This window comes from Aulonocara stuartgranti (genome assembly GCF_965226115.1).
Source record: "Aulonocara stuartgranti genome assembly, chromosome: 17".
Taxonomy (NCBI): domain Eukaryota; kingdom Metazoa; phylum Chordata; class Actinopteri; order Cichliformes; family Cichlidae; genus Aulonocara; species Aulonocara stuartgranti.
Genome location: NC_138953.1, coordinates 21,016,912 through 21,032,992, shown reverse-complemented (window position 1 = coordinate 21,032,992; position 16,081 = coordinate 21,016,912). Strand labels below are relative to the sequence as shown.

Here is a 16,081-nt window from a genome sequence, read left to right as displayed (position 1 = left end):
CTGGAGTCCCAAAGACTTGGAAATATCTTTGTAACCTTTTCTACACTGATCGATGTCAGTGACTTTGGTTCTTATTCATTTCTTTATATCGTGGCATTATGTGTTGCTTTGAGATCTTTTAGCTTACATCAGACAGGTTCTCTTTTAGTGATTCAATAGATTTGGACGTAATCAGATTTAGATTTTTTTCTATGATTAATAAAATACTTAAGTTTACAAAAAAACAGTGGAAACATATACAAGGCTGGATGCAATCTAATTACAACTCGTGGGGGCAGCAGTGTGAATTAAGAGACGCAGTCTGCTGAGAATTGAAAAGATGTAGAAGAAGCAGCCCCGTTAAACCTCGTGAAGCGGGAACTGACAACTCACCGCTATGGACTGGTAAAAACATTATTTTTAAGCGTTATTCAGCAGTTATACACATTTTACTCTTATGTATGGTTAGTTGGGCATGTGTCTGGTGATTACAGACCATTGGCCTTTTATTTAGTCCACGAGTGTGCTAAATTCAGGGACTTCAACTTTGCTAGCTAACGTTAACAATGCTAACAGCGCTAATGCTGCCGTTCACAGTGAGTGGCGATGCTAACCGGCTAAATGCTCTGGTTTTGGTACAGTTGACAGTCGGTAACAAGAGCTGCTTTCTAGGGTGAATAAAATAAGAACTAGTGGTTTAGTAGAGCTGTTAGCAGCCAGTATTTTGGAAGAACTACTGCAATTAGGGAAGTATTACGCAAAGATAGATTTACGAGGTTATAACTGAACTACGTTAAGTGTTATAAAGATTGCAGTATGTTGTTGTTTTATGAGTACTAACTTTTGATATGCTCTCGGCTATATATATCGTGGCAAAATTGTTTGCTGTAGTTGTTTTATTTACATTGCATGGGTTCACACAGAACTGTGACGCTTCTTGTTAGTTTAGGCACAGTTAAAGCCAGTGACTAAAATTGTTTTTTAAAGAGAACCGTCGGGAAGTGCCACGGCTTTTTGTGTTGAACCTAACAGTAACCTTTGACAAGTGATTAGAAAATTAAATTGTCTTTTGTCTTCTTTTGACTGCTTCTAGTAATTTAAAGATTTACATATAATGTCAAGAACAAGGTTGATGTCCAGAGCTGTGGCAGCTACAGAGAGATAAAGATGATGAGCCATACCATGAAGCTCTGGGGAAAGAGATGCTGAAGCTAAGAAGTGAGGTGATTAAAAAGCAAGAAGCAATATGGCTTCACGAAAGGGCAGGTTTACAGGATCTTAGTGAGACCTGCCAAAATGTATGGTTTGGAGACGGTGGCACTGAAAAAATAGGTTGTCAAGCTGAAGTGACCAGGATGGACAGGATTAGATACAAGGACAGCTCGGGCTGAGATGGTTTGAACATGTGCAGAGGAGGGATGGTGCATATATTCGACAAAGGATGTTGAAGATGGTCTCTGGAGATTCACGGATGGTGTAAAGGTGGACTTGGAGAGGAGAATTTTTGGGAAAGGATGACGGGTAGGGAGATGATCTAATATCGCAACCCCTAAAGAGAGCAGAGAAAGAAAAAAAGATGTAAATTCAGTGATGTAAAAGCCTCTGAACTGCACATACATTAATATGTTTATAATTCTCTAGGTAAGGTGCTTTCTTGTGCTTCATCTTGTCCTTCAGGGCTCAGAGTGAGCTGCCGTCTCCGGTGGTTCGAGACGACGAGGTAACAGTTGCTGCCCGCAGGAGGAGGAAGAAAGTGGCCTGTATCCTGCTGCAGAAAGACTTTAACCTGATTCCTGTCCAGCCCCTACACCAACCCACTCAACCCAGCAGCTGCTGATGGGTCTTTTAATAAAGGGGAAAGGTGGAAATGTAGCTGCAAGCTTTATGGTACATTCACCTTTCTAAAATGGGAACAGGAACCTGTAACCCTACGATTTAAACTGTGATTTGTCCCATCTTGTCCATTTTAGATGGTGGAGTCTCAGAATTGGAGGGCTTTATAACCTAGTTCAATCAATGTTTGTTGGTTTGGAGTGCTTCATTTGGTGGAGCTTCCACACAAATGCATAAACACAGTCCAGGTGGGACATGGTGTATGGGTTGGATTATAAATGAGCTCCCGTTGGTGTGTTATTGTATGGTGCAGAAATTGTTGTGATTATTGAGTCATGGTTAAGATCTGTAGTATGAAGCAAGTGCAACAAATCCTAAAATCCCAGCAAGAGATTCTGGGTATCATGATGACGATTATCAGCAATCTTTCTTGATCGTGTTTTTTTTTTTTTTTTTTTTTTTTTTTTTTTAAATTTAAAAAAAAAAAGTGGATTTTTTAAAATTTCACCTTTCTAATGCAATAAACCGACTGATTGCCGCCTGCATCTGTGTTTAATATGGTGGCATAAGTAGACTGGAAGTGCTTAATTTATTTGGGGTTTTGTTGTGTGGAGCTGTTTGCTACAGTGTTCATTGATAAAGTAGAAGCTGCTTGTTTTCCTGACTGTTGCTGTCAGTCCCATCACCCGGTAGCGGCAGCCCTGTCATTTCCACAGTGACACCAGCCCGGCCCCTGCTCAGGAACACACCTGCTTCACTCTTCAGACAGGCGGGTAAGACACACACTCACTCTCATTCTACAGGTATCAGAGGCATTTATATTTGACTAAATCTCCAATCTCTTCTCATTCATCTGTTTGTCTCAGTTACTCCCAGAGTTCCAGATGTTTCATCCATTTTGGCCCCAGGAGGCCGAACGCCTCGATACACACACACGCCCAGAAACGCACTCAGCAGTCTGGTAAGACACACACACTTCTCTATTGATGTATATATATTTTGTTAAATAAATGAAAACGTGAGTTCTTTGCACTTCCACTGTTTTCCATGACACAAAGAATGGTGTCTTTGTGTCAGTGATGTCGCAAACTTTCTTTAATGTGAAAATACAGACAGCAGAAAAAACATATTGATTAGTGTGGGTTTTGTTTAGGTAGTTAAGTTGTGATTGGTGGAAATGCTGTCGTCACTAACCCAAACAGGCCAGCTGCTGACCAGTTAGCTTGCTCAGATACTCCAGACCTTCAGTGTATCAGTTTTGTCAAACTCTGCTTGAACTTAATGATGTATTACTTACAATCATATTTATGTTGAACTCATTGCCAACTTCATAATGATGCTCTGTGTGTGTAGAATCTGGACGACAGTGATTGGACTAACAGCATGTACACGTCGCCTGTTTCGGGTCTGGAGAACACGAGTTTCTTCAGAGAAGATATGGGGAACCTCAGCTCAGCTCTCCTAAAGGAGGATGACCCAGGAGAGGCTGGTGAGCAAATCACCTGAGCATGCCCAGTTACTCTGCAGGTGTCTTGTTGTTCCCGCTAACGCTCCGGTTTTTGCTCCTTTAAGCCGCTGCCAGTCTTTTCCCAGAGTTCCTCGGGGCTTTTCTGAAACACTCTTCCTCTGCCGTGTTTGAGCTGCTGGATGATTATCAGGCGCTCTGCCAGGATAAGGTAGGCGAGTTTGCTTGATGTGGTGTGAAAGCTGTGCTGTGCTAATTTTAAATGCTCTCTTGTCCTCCGTCACATGCCTTAAGGTGGATGTGCTGCAGTCTGTGGTGCTCAGAGCGGGTCAGAATAGTAAAACAGCTGGCGTCCGTTGGCTGCTGCAGCAGGAGAACTGCACCTGGAGGCTCATCACCTCGCTCTACAGGTACCTAATTCACTGATTCACTTTCTGTAACTAATTGGCTGTCTGCTCAACTTTCAACAATCAAATGTGTTCATGTAGAGATCGGGTCCAGTTGGCGCTGGAGGATGACCTCATGACAGACATGGTTGTGAGTAACGTATTCTGGATTGTTTTTGGCCTCTTTTAAAACTACAGAGCTCTAGCTTCAGTAAACAACACAATCACAGCAGGAATCTGAGTCTTCTGGAAGCTGCAATGATTACCTGTTTGTGTTTGTAGGTGCCCAGCGAGAGCGAGAAGGTTGTAGTGGAGCAGCTTTTCCAGAGAGATGCCGTCATACGACAGAGCCAGGTAGCTAACACACGCACAAAAGAAAGAGTTACAGTGATGAGGGTTTGCAGGTTGTCTAGAATAGAATAGAATAATCCTTTAATTGTCCCACAAGGGGAAATTTGGGTGTAACAGCAGCAAGAAAGACACATATACAAACAAGACACAGAACAGAAACCTACACAATTTATATCAAGGACAATGGTTACCAAAAACAGAGTACTGTACCGTTATTAAATTAAATAAATTTAAATGAAATTAAGAGGCAAACTCTGGTTAAAGTGTGAATCGATTGATAAAATAGTGCAAGTTACAGCGCTGATGTAAACCTCTGTTTGCTGGGAGCAGTTTTGATTGTACAGTTTGAGAGCTGCAGGGAGGAAGGACCTGCGGAAACGCTCCTTCGTGCATTGAGCATGCAGCAGTCTGTCACTGAAGGAGATCTGCAGTTCAGCAACATTTACATGCACGGGGTGGGAGACTCTGTCCATCACAGAAGTTATTTTGGCCAGAGTCCTTTTGTCTCCCACTACCTGCACTGGGTCCAGGTGCATCCCAGAACAGAGCTGGCCTTCTTAATGCGTTTATCCAACCTCTTCCTCTCAGCTGCTGATAAACTGATGCTCCAATATACAAAACTAAAAAATGACAGATGCCACCACAGAGTGATAGGTCTTTAAAAGCACTCCCTGGACTCCAAATGACCTCAGCAGGTAGAGTCTGCTCTGACCCTTCCTGTAAAGAGCATCAGTGTTGTGGCTCCAGTCTAGTTTATTATTCAAATGAACACCCAGGTACCTATACGAGTCCACTATGTCAATGTCCACTCCCTGGATGTTCACCGGTGTTAGTGTGGTGGGGCTGCGTCTGTGTCTGTTCTACAGGGCAGATTTAATCATGGATTAGCTGCAATAGGGTTACATGATTTCTGTCTTTTTGTTAGATTTTTAACAGTAAATCATTCAAAGATGAAAATGGTGAGTTAACTTGGGTCCTTCTGGATCCGGCCTGCACCATTAATGAGTTTATCTCAACTCTCGGGACTTGTGTAGCTTATTGATCTCAACCCGACCATCCTGTGCTCCTGTACAAAACTAAAGTGAACCTGTACCACATGAAATTAAAGCTGTGTACTTACATTTCCATTGTAGCAACACCAAGTCTTTAGGATCTTTAGTATTGGTGGTTGTGGTTTACTTTATTTGTTTTAATTCATAAGAAGCCCTTTCCCACGAGTACCTGCTCGGCTCAGCTCAAATCTTGGTTTTTAGGGTTTTCCATTAGGTGGTATTACCTGGTACTGGGTAGTGGTGTTTTTTTTTTTTTTTTTTTTTTTTTAGTAACCTACTCAGCCGGTGTTCCAGCTGAGCCGAGTCGATCCAGAAATGTGACGTCAAGAGTAGGGCTGGGCGATATGACCCAAAATTCATATCTCGATATTTTTTTTTAGCTGGATGGCGATATAAGATATATATCTCGATATTTTTTTTTTTTAAAGTTTAAAGTTAAGAGCAAAAAGAGATTTATAGTCACACTGTGTCCCAGATGTCACACGGGCACTTTTATTTACATACAGCGTAGATGTACATGAAGAAATTACTCAAAAATAAATTATCAGCATTTATTAAATAATCATGGTCCATAAATAAAGGAAAACAATCTTGTTTTTGTGCATAACAAAAAGCTCACAATTGTGCAGTCAAAATGTAAACTAATAGACGCTGAGCGTAATAACAAAGACAGATTTCACAGCTGCACCACGTCTCTGAACAGGTACCATTTGTGGTCCTTATACACACACGCGAGGCTCCTTCTCGGTAGCCGTAATCCTCCGACAATCTATCAAGCAGTGCAGCTCCGTAGCTTAGCAAAGTCATATTAAAACATTTTTGACAGATTGCTGAGCGCTGTGTACCACATAAAATCGGTTCGCGGTCAGTAAGCACAACCAGAATTCATACATAAGGCGCACTGTCAATTTTGAGAAAATGAATGGATTTTAGGCCGTGCAGCCCCTCCGGGCTGCATGTCGTTAGCGCGGTTAGCTCGCTAACACGTTGACACCGTCCAGCCCCACGCACGGGGCGATCCGAGTTAACTCGCTATGTCCGCTTTCATCTTGTCATTGCCTGCAGGTGAAGCTATGGGGGAGGGGGAGTTGTGTTCAGTGAAGGAGAGGCGAGGCCGAGTAACGTTGCGTAGAGACAAAAGTGGACGAGAGAGAGGCAAACCTGCGGCTCCATAAGTATAATTATAACGTAACATAGACTATATCGATATAAACGATATTGTCACATCTTGTATCTCGTATGAAAATATATTGATATTTTTTAAAAAACTCGATATATCGCCCAGCCCTAGTCAAGAGACTGAATGCCACTAATCGGACAGTCAGTGTCGTCATGGTTTTGTGAATGAATAAGCGTGGAAATTTTGGTAAAGTCTTTTGATCTTGATGGTATCTGGACTCTATATTTCCTGTGATCTAATGAGCTGATTGTAAGGCTAATTGTTTCCCTGGTGGTTGCTGTGTTGCAGCTGGTTGTTGATTGGCTGGAGAGCATTGCCAAGGATCAGATTGGAGATTTCTCTGATAACATCGAATACTACGCCAAAAATGTGTGCTGGTGAGCCCCTTTGTTTATTTATGAAAGCATAAAGCCCACATTGTTATGTGCATTAAAGTCTTCGGTGGGGTATTTGTGTTTTAGGGAGAATACTCTCCACGCACTGAAGATGAGAAGGAAGAGCGGCACCACCTTCACAGTCCCTCTGGTCACTGAGCTGGTGAGGCCTGTTACTGCAAACATAATCACATAATTTCTTTGTCCCCTATGTTTCTGAATGTGTTCATAACGTTTGTGTGTTTAGGACCCAGATGCCCCCCTCCGGCAGCAGCGCCCCCTGGCTGATCTGGACAGAGAGGACGACGCCCGGCTGCTGAAGAACCTGTTCACACTGATTAGAGCGGGGATGACCGAGGAGGTGAAGAGACATTGAGACGCACAGCAGGGGATAGAGGGGCATCAATAAACGAATGTTTTTATTAAAGTTCACCTTCCAGACAAATTCAACTTAGTGCTATATAAGACTGAAACCAGTCTTGAAACTCATTGCTACCCGGAGTGGGAACCGTAATCTCAGGTTCACGCTCTAATTCTCATCCCAGCCTCTTCAGTCAGGGTAACAAAAAATCAAAACACACTCAGTGTTTTCTTTAAAAGCTGAAACAAGTCAAGCTTTTAGTTGTGTTTCTCTCTGCTATGATCCAGAAAATATATAAGCTCTGAAGGATTTCCACCAGGAAAGCTGTAAAGCCCGGTGGTTTCAGGGTAATCAGAGGCAGATAATTTAATAGTGCACTTTATTGGTGTCGTGCTGGTGCTTTGGGAGATCCTCCATGATGTCTCAGGTAAGATTATCCTATCTCTTAGGTGCACCATAAGGACAGGAAAGCTGAGAGGAGCTTGGAGCACATAATGAAAAGTTTTGATGGTCTCTGGTGGATGCTGTGAAGTTTCATTTGCTGTTCATTTCTTCAGCGGTTTGTCTTTGTGTTTTTTCAGGCTCAACGGTTGTGCAAACGCTGTGGTCAGGCCTGGAGAGCAGCAACTCTGGAAGGCTGGAAACTCTACCATGACCCCAACATGACCTCAGGTACTGTCTGGCCCCAAAGTAACGAGCACAAGGAGTGATGTTACTTAAGTTTAAATATCTGTGCTCAGCCATCCAAAGCAACGAGAGAAATTCTGTAAGAAATCTGAGCCTTTCTGTTTTTCAACATAATGACACAGAAATGCTGCTGTATGAAAGAGCGGAATCTGTCAGCATGACAGAGATTAATTGGGAATAATCTGTAAGGAAAAACAATGTAAAATTACTATTTGAAGTTCAGGAAGCTTATTCCCCAGACTGACCTGTATGCATAAAGCAGAAATCTTGTAATTCACAGAAATAGCCCTTTTTGCCCCTCGGCTCTGAAAGGCTGATGGAGTGGTGACATCACCCTGCTGAGTGAGTGCAACAACTCGAGAACGAAGTGATATAGAGCTCAAATTAATAGGGGCTTCTACCAAAAATCTCAGACTGGTTTGAATCTCAGTGACCTTGACTTCAAGGTCAAAGGTCCAGTTTTTTAAAAATCTTCTAAATGTGATACCTGAGGAGCAAGGTGACCTAGGAGTTTAAAATTGATGATAACAGGGGTGTCTACTAGGAGGCTGACAGGTTGTGTGTGTGTGTGTGTGTGTGTGTGTGTGTGTGTGTGTGTGTGTGTGTGTGTGTGTGTGTGTGTGTACAAGTTGTTTTAAAAAAAAAAAATCTGTGGTAGATGGTGAAATAACATCTTTCTGTCTTTATGCCATTTAGTTATTTACCTATTGCTTAATAACTTTGGTGTAGTGTGAATGGCCATTGGGGAGGTCTGAAGAAACTTAAATTTGACACACCTGCTTTAATTGGAGAAAGGAAGAGGAACCACCATGATAATTACAATTCCTGAAGCCTGGGCTTGCTGCTCACAGTGATCATTAACTGTATCCATGTTTAATATGTACATCCACCATTGTAACAGCATTTATGACAAGAAATAAGGAAACGCAACAGGACCCTAATTAAAGGAATTTCTGGGACTTTTCCCACCTTTTTAAATACAAAGTATACCTGTACGATCCTTCTCTGAATGACTGTCTATTTGTCCTCTTCTCTCTGCAGGTGGTATCGAGTTGCAGCCAGTTGAAGGAAACCCACAAAGAGGGATATGGAAGGCCTGCTGCTGGAGAATGGCCGAGGAGGTACGTCATGCATTACCAAATGTGTGAGAAATAAGAAGGCTGAGCTTGTGTTCAGTCAAGCTTGAAAATGAGAAGAATAAAGCAAAATAAAATGTGTGTTTTAGGAGCAGTTAAACAGATATGAGAGGGCGATCTATGCCAGCCTGAGTGGGAACCTCAAACCGGTAATATAACCAGTTTCTGTGTTAATCAGAAATCAGCAGCTCAGAGTCACCTCTGTGTTTACGGTCAGTCGAATCTTAGATAATGGCAGACCTGACTGTGTGTGTGTGTTTGCGTGTTAGCTGCTGGCAGTGTGCGAATCGTGGGAGGACTGCGTGTGGGCGTATTTCCGAGTGATGGTAGACTCACTGGTTGAGAAGGATCTCATGTCTTCGGGTATGGCTCATCATGAGGTGGAGACGTTACCACGGGAGTACCTGGAGGCCAAGTACGACACACACAGAATAAAAAAAAAAAAAAAAAAAAAAAAAACTGCTTCGTCTCTGATCTACTGCCTCCTCTTGCAGCTGGACCATGGAGAAAGTGTTTGAGGAGCTTCAAGCATCTGAGTCGAAGGTAAAACCGGTTCTAACTGAATGTGATTGGTGGGACATATTGAAATTGCACAGCACAGTAAACCAGTGTTTGTTTGTTTGTTTATTTTTCTGTGCGCAGAGGGTGCTGGAGGAGACGAGAGAGCATTACCATGTCATCCAGAAGTTTGTCATCCTGGGGGACCTGGATGGTAAGACCAGCTCTGACCCAATGGGTCGCATCAAACATGTAAGCTCCAGTTTCTCATGAACCCCTTTGTTTGTGTCTCATTCAGGCCTGTTGGAGGAGTTTTCCGATTGGCTAACTGCATCTAAACCCCTCCCCTCGCACCTGCTGCGCTTCATGACTCACCTTGTGCTGTTCTTCCGCTCCTTGGGTTTGGCACTAAAGGTAAAATTCACATTAAAGGTTCTTACTGGTCATTTTATGAGAAATTTTTCGCTTTAGCCTGTATTTAATTTATAGATACTGAGAGCTGATTGGATCTGATGTAATGTAACTTTAACCTCACTTTTAAATAGGGCTGCTCGATTATGGCAAAAATGATAATCACGATTATTTTCACTGAAATTGAGATCACGATTATTTGACGATATTTATTTAACCCTTTAAGACCTACTATAGAACCAAGTCCACCAGAGCTTATATTATTTTTTTACATGCTGTAGTGCCATTTGTGGGAGCATTTCAAGTTGCTATACATCAATACAACTGTTATAGCCCATATTTTAATAATATGTATGCATTAAGTCCATAGTAATTACATAAATTGCAAAAAAGTGCAATAAACTACAAAAAAAAATTGAAAATTGCTTTTGTTTTGTTTACATATATTTCTACTTGGAGAAATTTAAGAGGTTTATCCCTCAAAACTTTAAATACAATAAAGTTGCAAAAAATAGTTTCCCACCACAGGAAATTTATTTTGAGTGTCTTCATAGTTTTATTTTGGAGATACAGCAATTTTTATATACTGCAGGAAAAACAAAAAACAATCCTATGATGCAAATTTGCAAAGAAAACAGCATGTGCATCATTTCACTGTGGGAAGTGTTACGAACAGCTGATCGGATCGGCAAAGCGTGTTTCTGGAATATTATGTTTTTGTTCCTGCAAGCGATTTTTATGCAATTTTTGCAAAGCTATATGTGGAACGAAACCGTGACCGAGGACAAGCTGATGGCATAAGATGTAAGTACAACTCCTCCGGTTTCATATGCAAAACAAATTATTGCGCTAGCTTACACGGTTCAGGTTCTACAGGGATTTAAAAATAGTTACGCAAAACGGAGCATGCTGCTCTGACCGGCTTTAAAGGGTTAACAATGACTTTAAAAAAATAATATAAAATAGTGTGCAACACCACTGAAGTTTTTTTTTTTTTTTTTTTTTTTAACTCTCTTTTCAACCAACGGCAGTCACTCTCCTCTCCAAATAACTTCTGCTTAGCTTTCCGAGCTTCCCTCGGGTCCTCTTAATCAGCGGTCTCCACCCTTTTTTGCGCCACGGACCGGTTTATGCCCGACAATATTTTCACGGACCGGCCTTTAAGGTGTCGCGGATAAATGAGGGAGGGGCTAATAATCGGCTCAGTCATTTTTAATGATCGTTGAAAGCCCAGATCGTAATCGTGATTAAAATTCGATTAACTGAGCAGCCCTACTTTTAAATGTATCTTTCAGCTTCTTGCCTAAAGTAAAGAAGACAGAGCTGACAAACTCTCAAAGAATAAATAATTAATCAACAAAACTGCAAACAGTGAATCGCTTTTTCATTTTTGGTCATGTTTCCAGCCTTTTTTTTTTTTTTTTTTTTTTTAATACAAATTTTGAATTTTGAGTGTAAAGAATTGAGCTGATTGGGTGTGAGGAACACTGTGGAGTCCAACAAATGGGCTTTATGTTTTGTTTTGTTTTTTTATAACCCCCCAAATTCCTCAAACTCTCCCCAAATCCTAAAAAATTCAGGATACAAATCTGGAGCCGCAGCAGAACTTCAATACCAGCTCATGTGAATGAGGCGTTCACATCGAGGATAATCAGTTTGTTTACGGGTTCACATTTTTAAATGTCGTGTTCCCGCCTCTCGCCTCTAGGAGGAGGTGTGCATTGATGTGGTGAAGGCGTACGTCTCCCTTCTGATCCAAGATCAGCAGACAGACCTTGTGGCAAGCTACGTCGGCCAGCTTCCCGCCGACCTTGCAATCTCTCAATATGCTGCGTTCCTGGAGACGGTCACCCAGCCGGAACTCCGCCCCCGCTGCCTGCAGCTCGCCATTGAAGCTGGTGAGACAGACACACACTGAGGTCAGTAAGAGCAGACCCTTTATCACTGAAAGAAAACTGACCATGTGTGTGCATAGGTCTGGATGTTTCTGCCGTAACCAAGCTGGTGGTGGAGACTGTGAGAGAGACAGACGACACAGAGTTCACGCACCATAGCCAGACGCTGGAGACGGGAACTACGAAGGTAACGACCAAAGTGTTCACTTTGGATTTAATTTCTCTTATGAGGTCATTCCAGTAATTTGTCTAAATTATAACGAATGTAACTTTGCACACGTGTGGGAATATATTAGGGCAGTGTTTCTTAAAGTAGGGGGAGCGCAGAGCCATTGCATAGGGGGGGCAGTATAAATTTAAAACAAAAAGAATGCTTGGACACGGCTAGCATAATGGACAGGGTTTTGATGGGGCTTCCACACAAATGCAAAGCAGAAGATGAACGAACCTTTGCCACATATGTTTCCAAACTAACTTCCTTTCAAGCCAAAGACTAGAAAATATGGTGACGCATAGCTTGCCTTTGGCTTCACCTGCACCTGCATTTGTTTCCCCTGCTTTAGGAGCATGCACTGGGCTGTCCAAATCACGGACAAACAGTATCCCACATTCTTGATTTTTAGTTCACAAACACTTCTTATAATGAAATTTTGGCGATGTTATCTCTTTATACAGGAAAGTTACAGTGGGATACAAATAATATCAGGCTGATCCTGCCACAATTTGTTCCCCCGGTTAAAATAACAAACAGTATCCCACAGCTGTTTGTTTTTAAACCCATTTTGCACAGAGACATTTTTTGAAAAATGTATTGATAGTAGTGTTGAATAGTATTACACAGTAAAAAAACAAAAAAAAATCAACAAACAACTGTACTTAAAGTAATTACACCATAATGATGGTTTGTTTTTCTGTTATGTGTGTGGTTGGAGGATGTGCTTGTGTCGGGGATTTTCTTGTGTATATTTAAAAAAGAAAAAAAAGGGGGGGGCTAGCAAAAAGTTTAAGAACCACCGTATTAAGCCATGTGTCACAACTTTGGTTTAAACCTTTAAAAACTACATAAAATTTTTATATGTGGAACATCTTAAAGGTAAACTGCCTTATTTAGCAGAGGTATGCAGAATGTTCCAGTGTTGGTGAAATGTGTGGAAACGGGAAAAGATATTTAGGGCCACTTGCACAATTAAATTCAGCAGCCATCACGCACCATGTCTGGAGAGTGTGTGGTTTGACTGTTATGAGAGCTTCACACTCTTGCAGGTAATTCTGCTCTTGGATCTGAATCCTTCCCGCTCGACTCGACTGAGTTTTCACAGAAAGTTACCTGCGAGAGAGTGACTCTGCAATGAATACCTGCACCCTTGAAATTATTTAATTTGCTAAGGTTTTTTTTTTTTTTTTTTCTTGCATCGAACTTCTGACATAAATATTATTCCATATACACAAGTCTGCTGAGTCATTGATGCGCCGTATCTCCACTTTTCAGAAATAGAATACTTACATAATTCCCTTTAGGGATTATGTATTTTATGGCAGTTTGTTTGGAGCTGGCCTATATCAAACACAAGCAGAAACAATAGTATGAAGTTCAGAGAGATAACAGGAGAAATTCACACAGCTGCAACAACGTCTGTTTCCGTTTGACGAGTCTGAATGATGTTTTCTGTTCAAGCACGTCTTGATCAGACCAGTTAATTTAGGGTCCATATGAACAGTGATCTTCTAATCCAAGTGTTCATCAGGCTGAAGATGTTTTGTTCATGTAAACATGGCTACAGTGATGTTGTGCTCTGATAGGAGGACCAAAGGAAGATTGATGTCATTGATTGGCTCCTGTATGACCCTGCCCACCGAGCTGAGTCCCTGAAGCAGTCAAATGCCATCATGAGGAATTTTTTGGGTACTTTTTTCTTTTAGCTGTTTATTTATTGATGGTTTTGTTTGTTCCAATTAAATTGCGATTTAGTGGTCAGCTGACTTCCTTCGTCTGTCGTGCCTTAGCTCTGCAGAAACATGACGCAGCCAAGGCGGTGTTCTCTAAAGTCCCGGAAGACTCGATGAGGGAGATCTGCTCCCAGTGGTCAGGAATCAGTCAGACCACGCCGCTTCCTGCTGAGGACGAGAATGCCATCAGAGAGCACCTGTGCATCAGAGCCTATCTGGTCTGTTAGCAACACCTCTCTTCATGTTGTTTTTATAACCCAGTTCACTGAGATGTATTGGACTGAATGTGTGCTTTGATGGTCCTGCAGGAGGCCCACGAGGCGTTCACTGACTGGTTCAGACACAGCAGTTCAGCCCCACAGAAGCCGGCACCGGCACCCGAGGCCAAATTCACTGAGAGGGTAGCCAATGAGATGAGGGAAAAGGAGTACCAGGTATTTTTTTTATTTTATTTATTTTTTATGTAGTTATGGCATCAGTGTTTAAAAATAAAAACTTTACCACTGCAGATGTTCCACATGTGCATTGTCTGGTTTTTCAGGCCTCACTGTCTGCCTGGTCCTGCCGTCTGGATGCTTTGACGGAAGATGTGAAAGAGAGAATCTACAATGTTCTGCTGTTCGTGGACGGAGGCTGGATGGTCGACAACAGACAGGTTACTGCTTAAATCACCACACACAAACTCTAAAAGATTAATTGAGGAGCATCAGCTACATTCATAACATGACCATGTGGTAATTTAATATTTGGTTGGTTGTGTTTTCAGGATTCGGAGCCAGACTCAGAGCGCAGCCACCAAATGGCAGCTTTGCGCTCTCTGTGTCTTCCACGCCTTAGCTTGCTGCTGCTCAGCGTGCTGCAGAGCTCCTCGAGACACCAGGAGGCGCTGCGGCTCGCTGACATCATCTCGTCTGACCAGCACTGCCTCTACCAGGTAACTGAAGCCTGCATGAACTTCCGACTGTTAACTTATGTTTTCTTTGTCAGGGTATTACTCCAGGAAGCAGGTTTAGCTATCAACTGAGTTTGTTAATCCTGAGTTGAAAGGAAACTTTTTTTTGTTCCAGAAAGAGAGTTGACTTCAACTCTGAGTCAATTACCATGGGAGCAGACAGGTTTTCTTCAGCAGGATCTTTTTCTCTGACTCCACCCCTCCTGCTACACCTGAACCGCCTGACTGACACTCAGTTTTATTTTCTCATTCATGAAGTCGCTGTCCAAGCCCAGAACAAGGCCATCAGATGATTTTACAAGCACTGGAATCCCATGGAGATGTGTTTAACATGCACACTTTTATAATCATTCGTCAGTATATGTGGACAGAGACATTATTGGACAGTGATGCCGCTTTCAGATTGTCTGTGCCTCTAAAATATTTACATGACTGAGAAACAAACAGATCTGTGCAAAGCTACAGATCACACTGATCAGTGATCTCAATGATCAGTCATTGATCGTGTTGTACTTAGTCAGTGATGGAAAAATGTCTCACAGCTGACTAACTGGAAAACGAGGCAATGTGGGATTTACAAATTTATGCCTAAGGCGCATTTACCGGAGTGTGCCAGTATTCTTACTTGTATTTATTTAGTTTTGTCCCTCTTGGGTTACAGCTGATTATTTACATTTAAAATCAAAAATAAAATTAGGATTCCATCTTCAGCTGATGAAAATTAAAGTGGGGTAAATATGGGGTAATATTCAATATTCCTCTAAAACGACCCGTTGCCATGGTGAATCGTGGTATTGGAGGTCCATTTATGATGAAGATTTTCTTTCCCTACTTACGGACAGACTTAACTTGGGGTGAACATACTCGGAGTTGATAGATCATATTCACATCAGCTGTACTGGAACGTGAAACTCAAGTTTGTAGAAATTCCTGGTTTCTGTTTCTTTGTTTTAACTCTTTGTTCCTCTTTGCTTGCTCTCAGGTGTTTTCTAAGGAGGAGCTGAGGAGGTTTCTGCAGAAACTGAGGGAGTCGTCTCTCGCTCTGTTGGACCGAGGAGTCGACCCGCTGGGCTACGAACTGCAGCCATGAACGAAGAAACACACACACATAGCAGTGTTTAAAGCGCTGCTGATTTTTGTTTTGTTTTTCGATTGTCTGTTTTTTGCAAAATAAAAAAAATAAAAGCCTGTTTCCTGTAGTGCCTTGTGTATTTTAATTAGAAGCAGTAGTACACGAGAGCTGCCACAGGTGCCAATTTGGGTTTTAAAATTAATATATGTACATATAAACAAATTCTTTATTTAAAAACTATACAGTTATTTATGTTAGAAATATTTCCAAACCATGTGCTACTGGGGTAAAATATACATCAACCTCAAAAATATGACTTGATTGTAACATGAATACTTTTACAGCCTCCACTTCACCCCACACTTCCCACAGCTCTGGGTCATGTCAAAGAAATTAATAAAGCACGATCATATGTATAATTTTGAGGTAAAATAATTTCATAAAAACAAATTAGCAATTTACTGATCTTTTAACATGTCCTGCTAATGTAGACTGGCCTTTA

The 16,081-nt window shown here is 41.7% G+C and overlaps 1 protein-coding gene across 1 annotated transcript; it reads left to right on the top strand.

Annotated features, from left to right (window-relative positions):
- The first annotated feature begins 236 nt into the window (after window positions 1–236).
- Window positions 237–15,706, top strand: nup107 (nucleoporin 107). Its single transcript, XM_082510448.1, has 27 exons — window positions 237–384; window positions 1,657–1,739; window positions 2,490–2,585; window positions 2,679–2,773; window positions 3,166–3,301; window positions 3,385–3,488; window positions 3,572–3,687; window positions 3,766–3,814; window positions 3,946–4,017; window positions 6,535–6,623; window positions 6,708–6,783; window positions 6,868–6,981; window positions 7,563–7,653; window positions 8,710–8,789; window positions 8,894–8,953; window positions 9,074–9,219; window positions 9,299–9,347; window positions 9,447–9,516; window positions 9,601–9,716; window positions 11,422–11,611; window positions 11,689–11,795; window positions 13,409–13,511; window positions 13,613–13,773; window positions 13,864–13,989; window positions 14,097–14,210; window positions 14,322–14,489; window positions 15,490–15,706. Exons 1-27 carry the CDS (start codon window positions 377–379, stop codon window positions 15,595–15,597), a joined length of 2,727 nt encoding a protein of 908 aa, XP_082366574.1. The 5' UTR covers window positions 237–376; the 3' UTR covers window positions 15,598–15,706.
- The last annotated feature ends 375 nt before the right edge of the window (window positions 15,707–16,081 follow it).

Bases quoted from the DNA above. Each gene is read 5' to 3' on its own strand.
- nup107 (XM_082510448.1), top strand. The intron at 9,220-9,298 runs GTACGACACACA...CTCCTCTTGCAG, and splicing joins CGGGAGTACCTGGAGGCCAA to CTGGACCATGGAGAAAGTGT. The intron at 13,774-13,863 runs GTCTGTTAGCAA...ATGGTCCTGCAG, and splicing joins TGTGCATCAGAGCCTATCTG to GAGGCCCACGAGGCGTTCAC.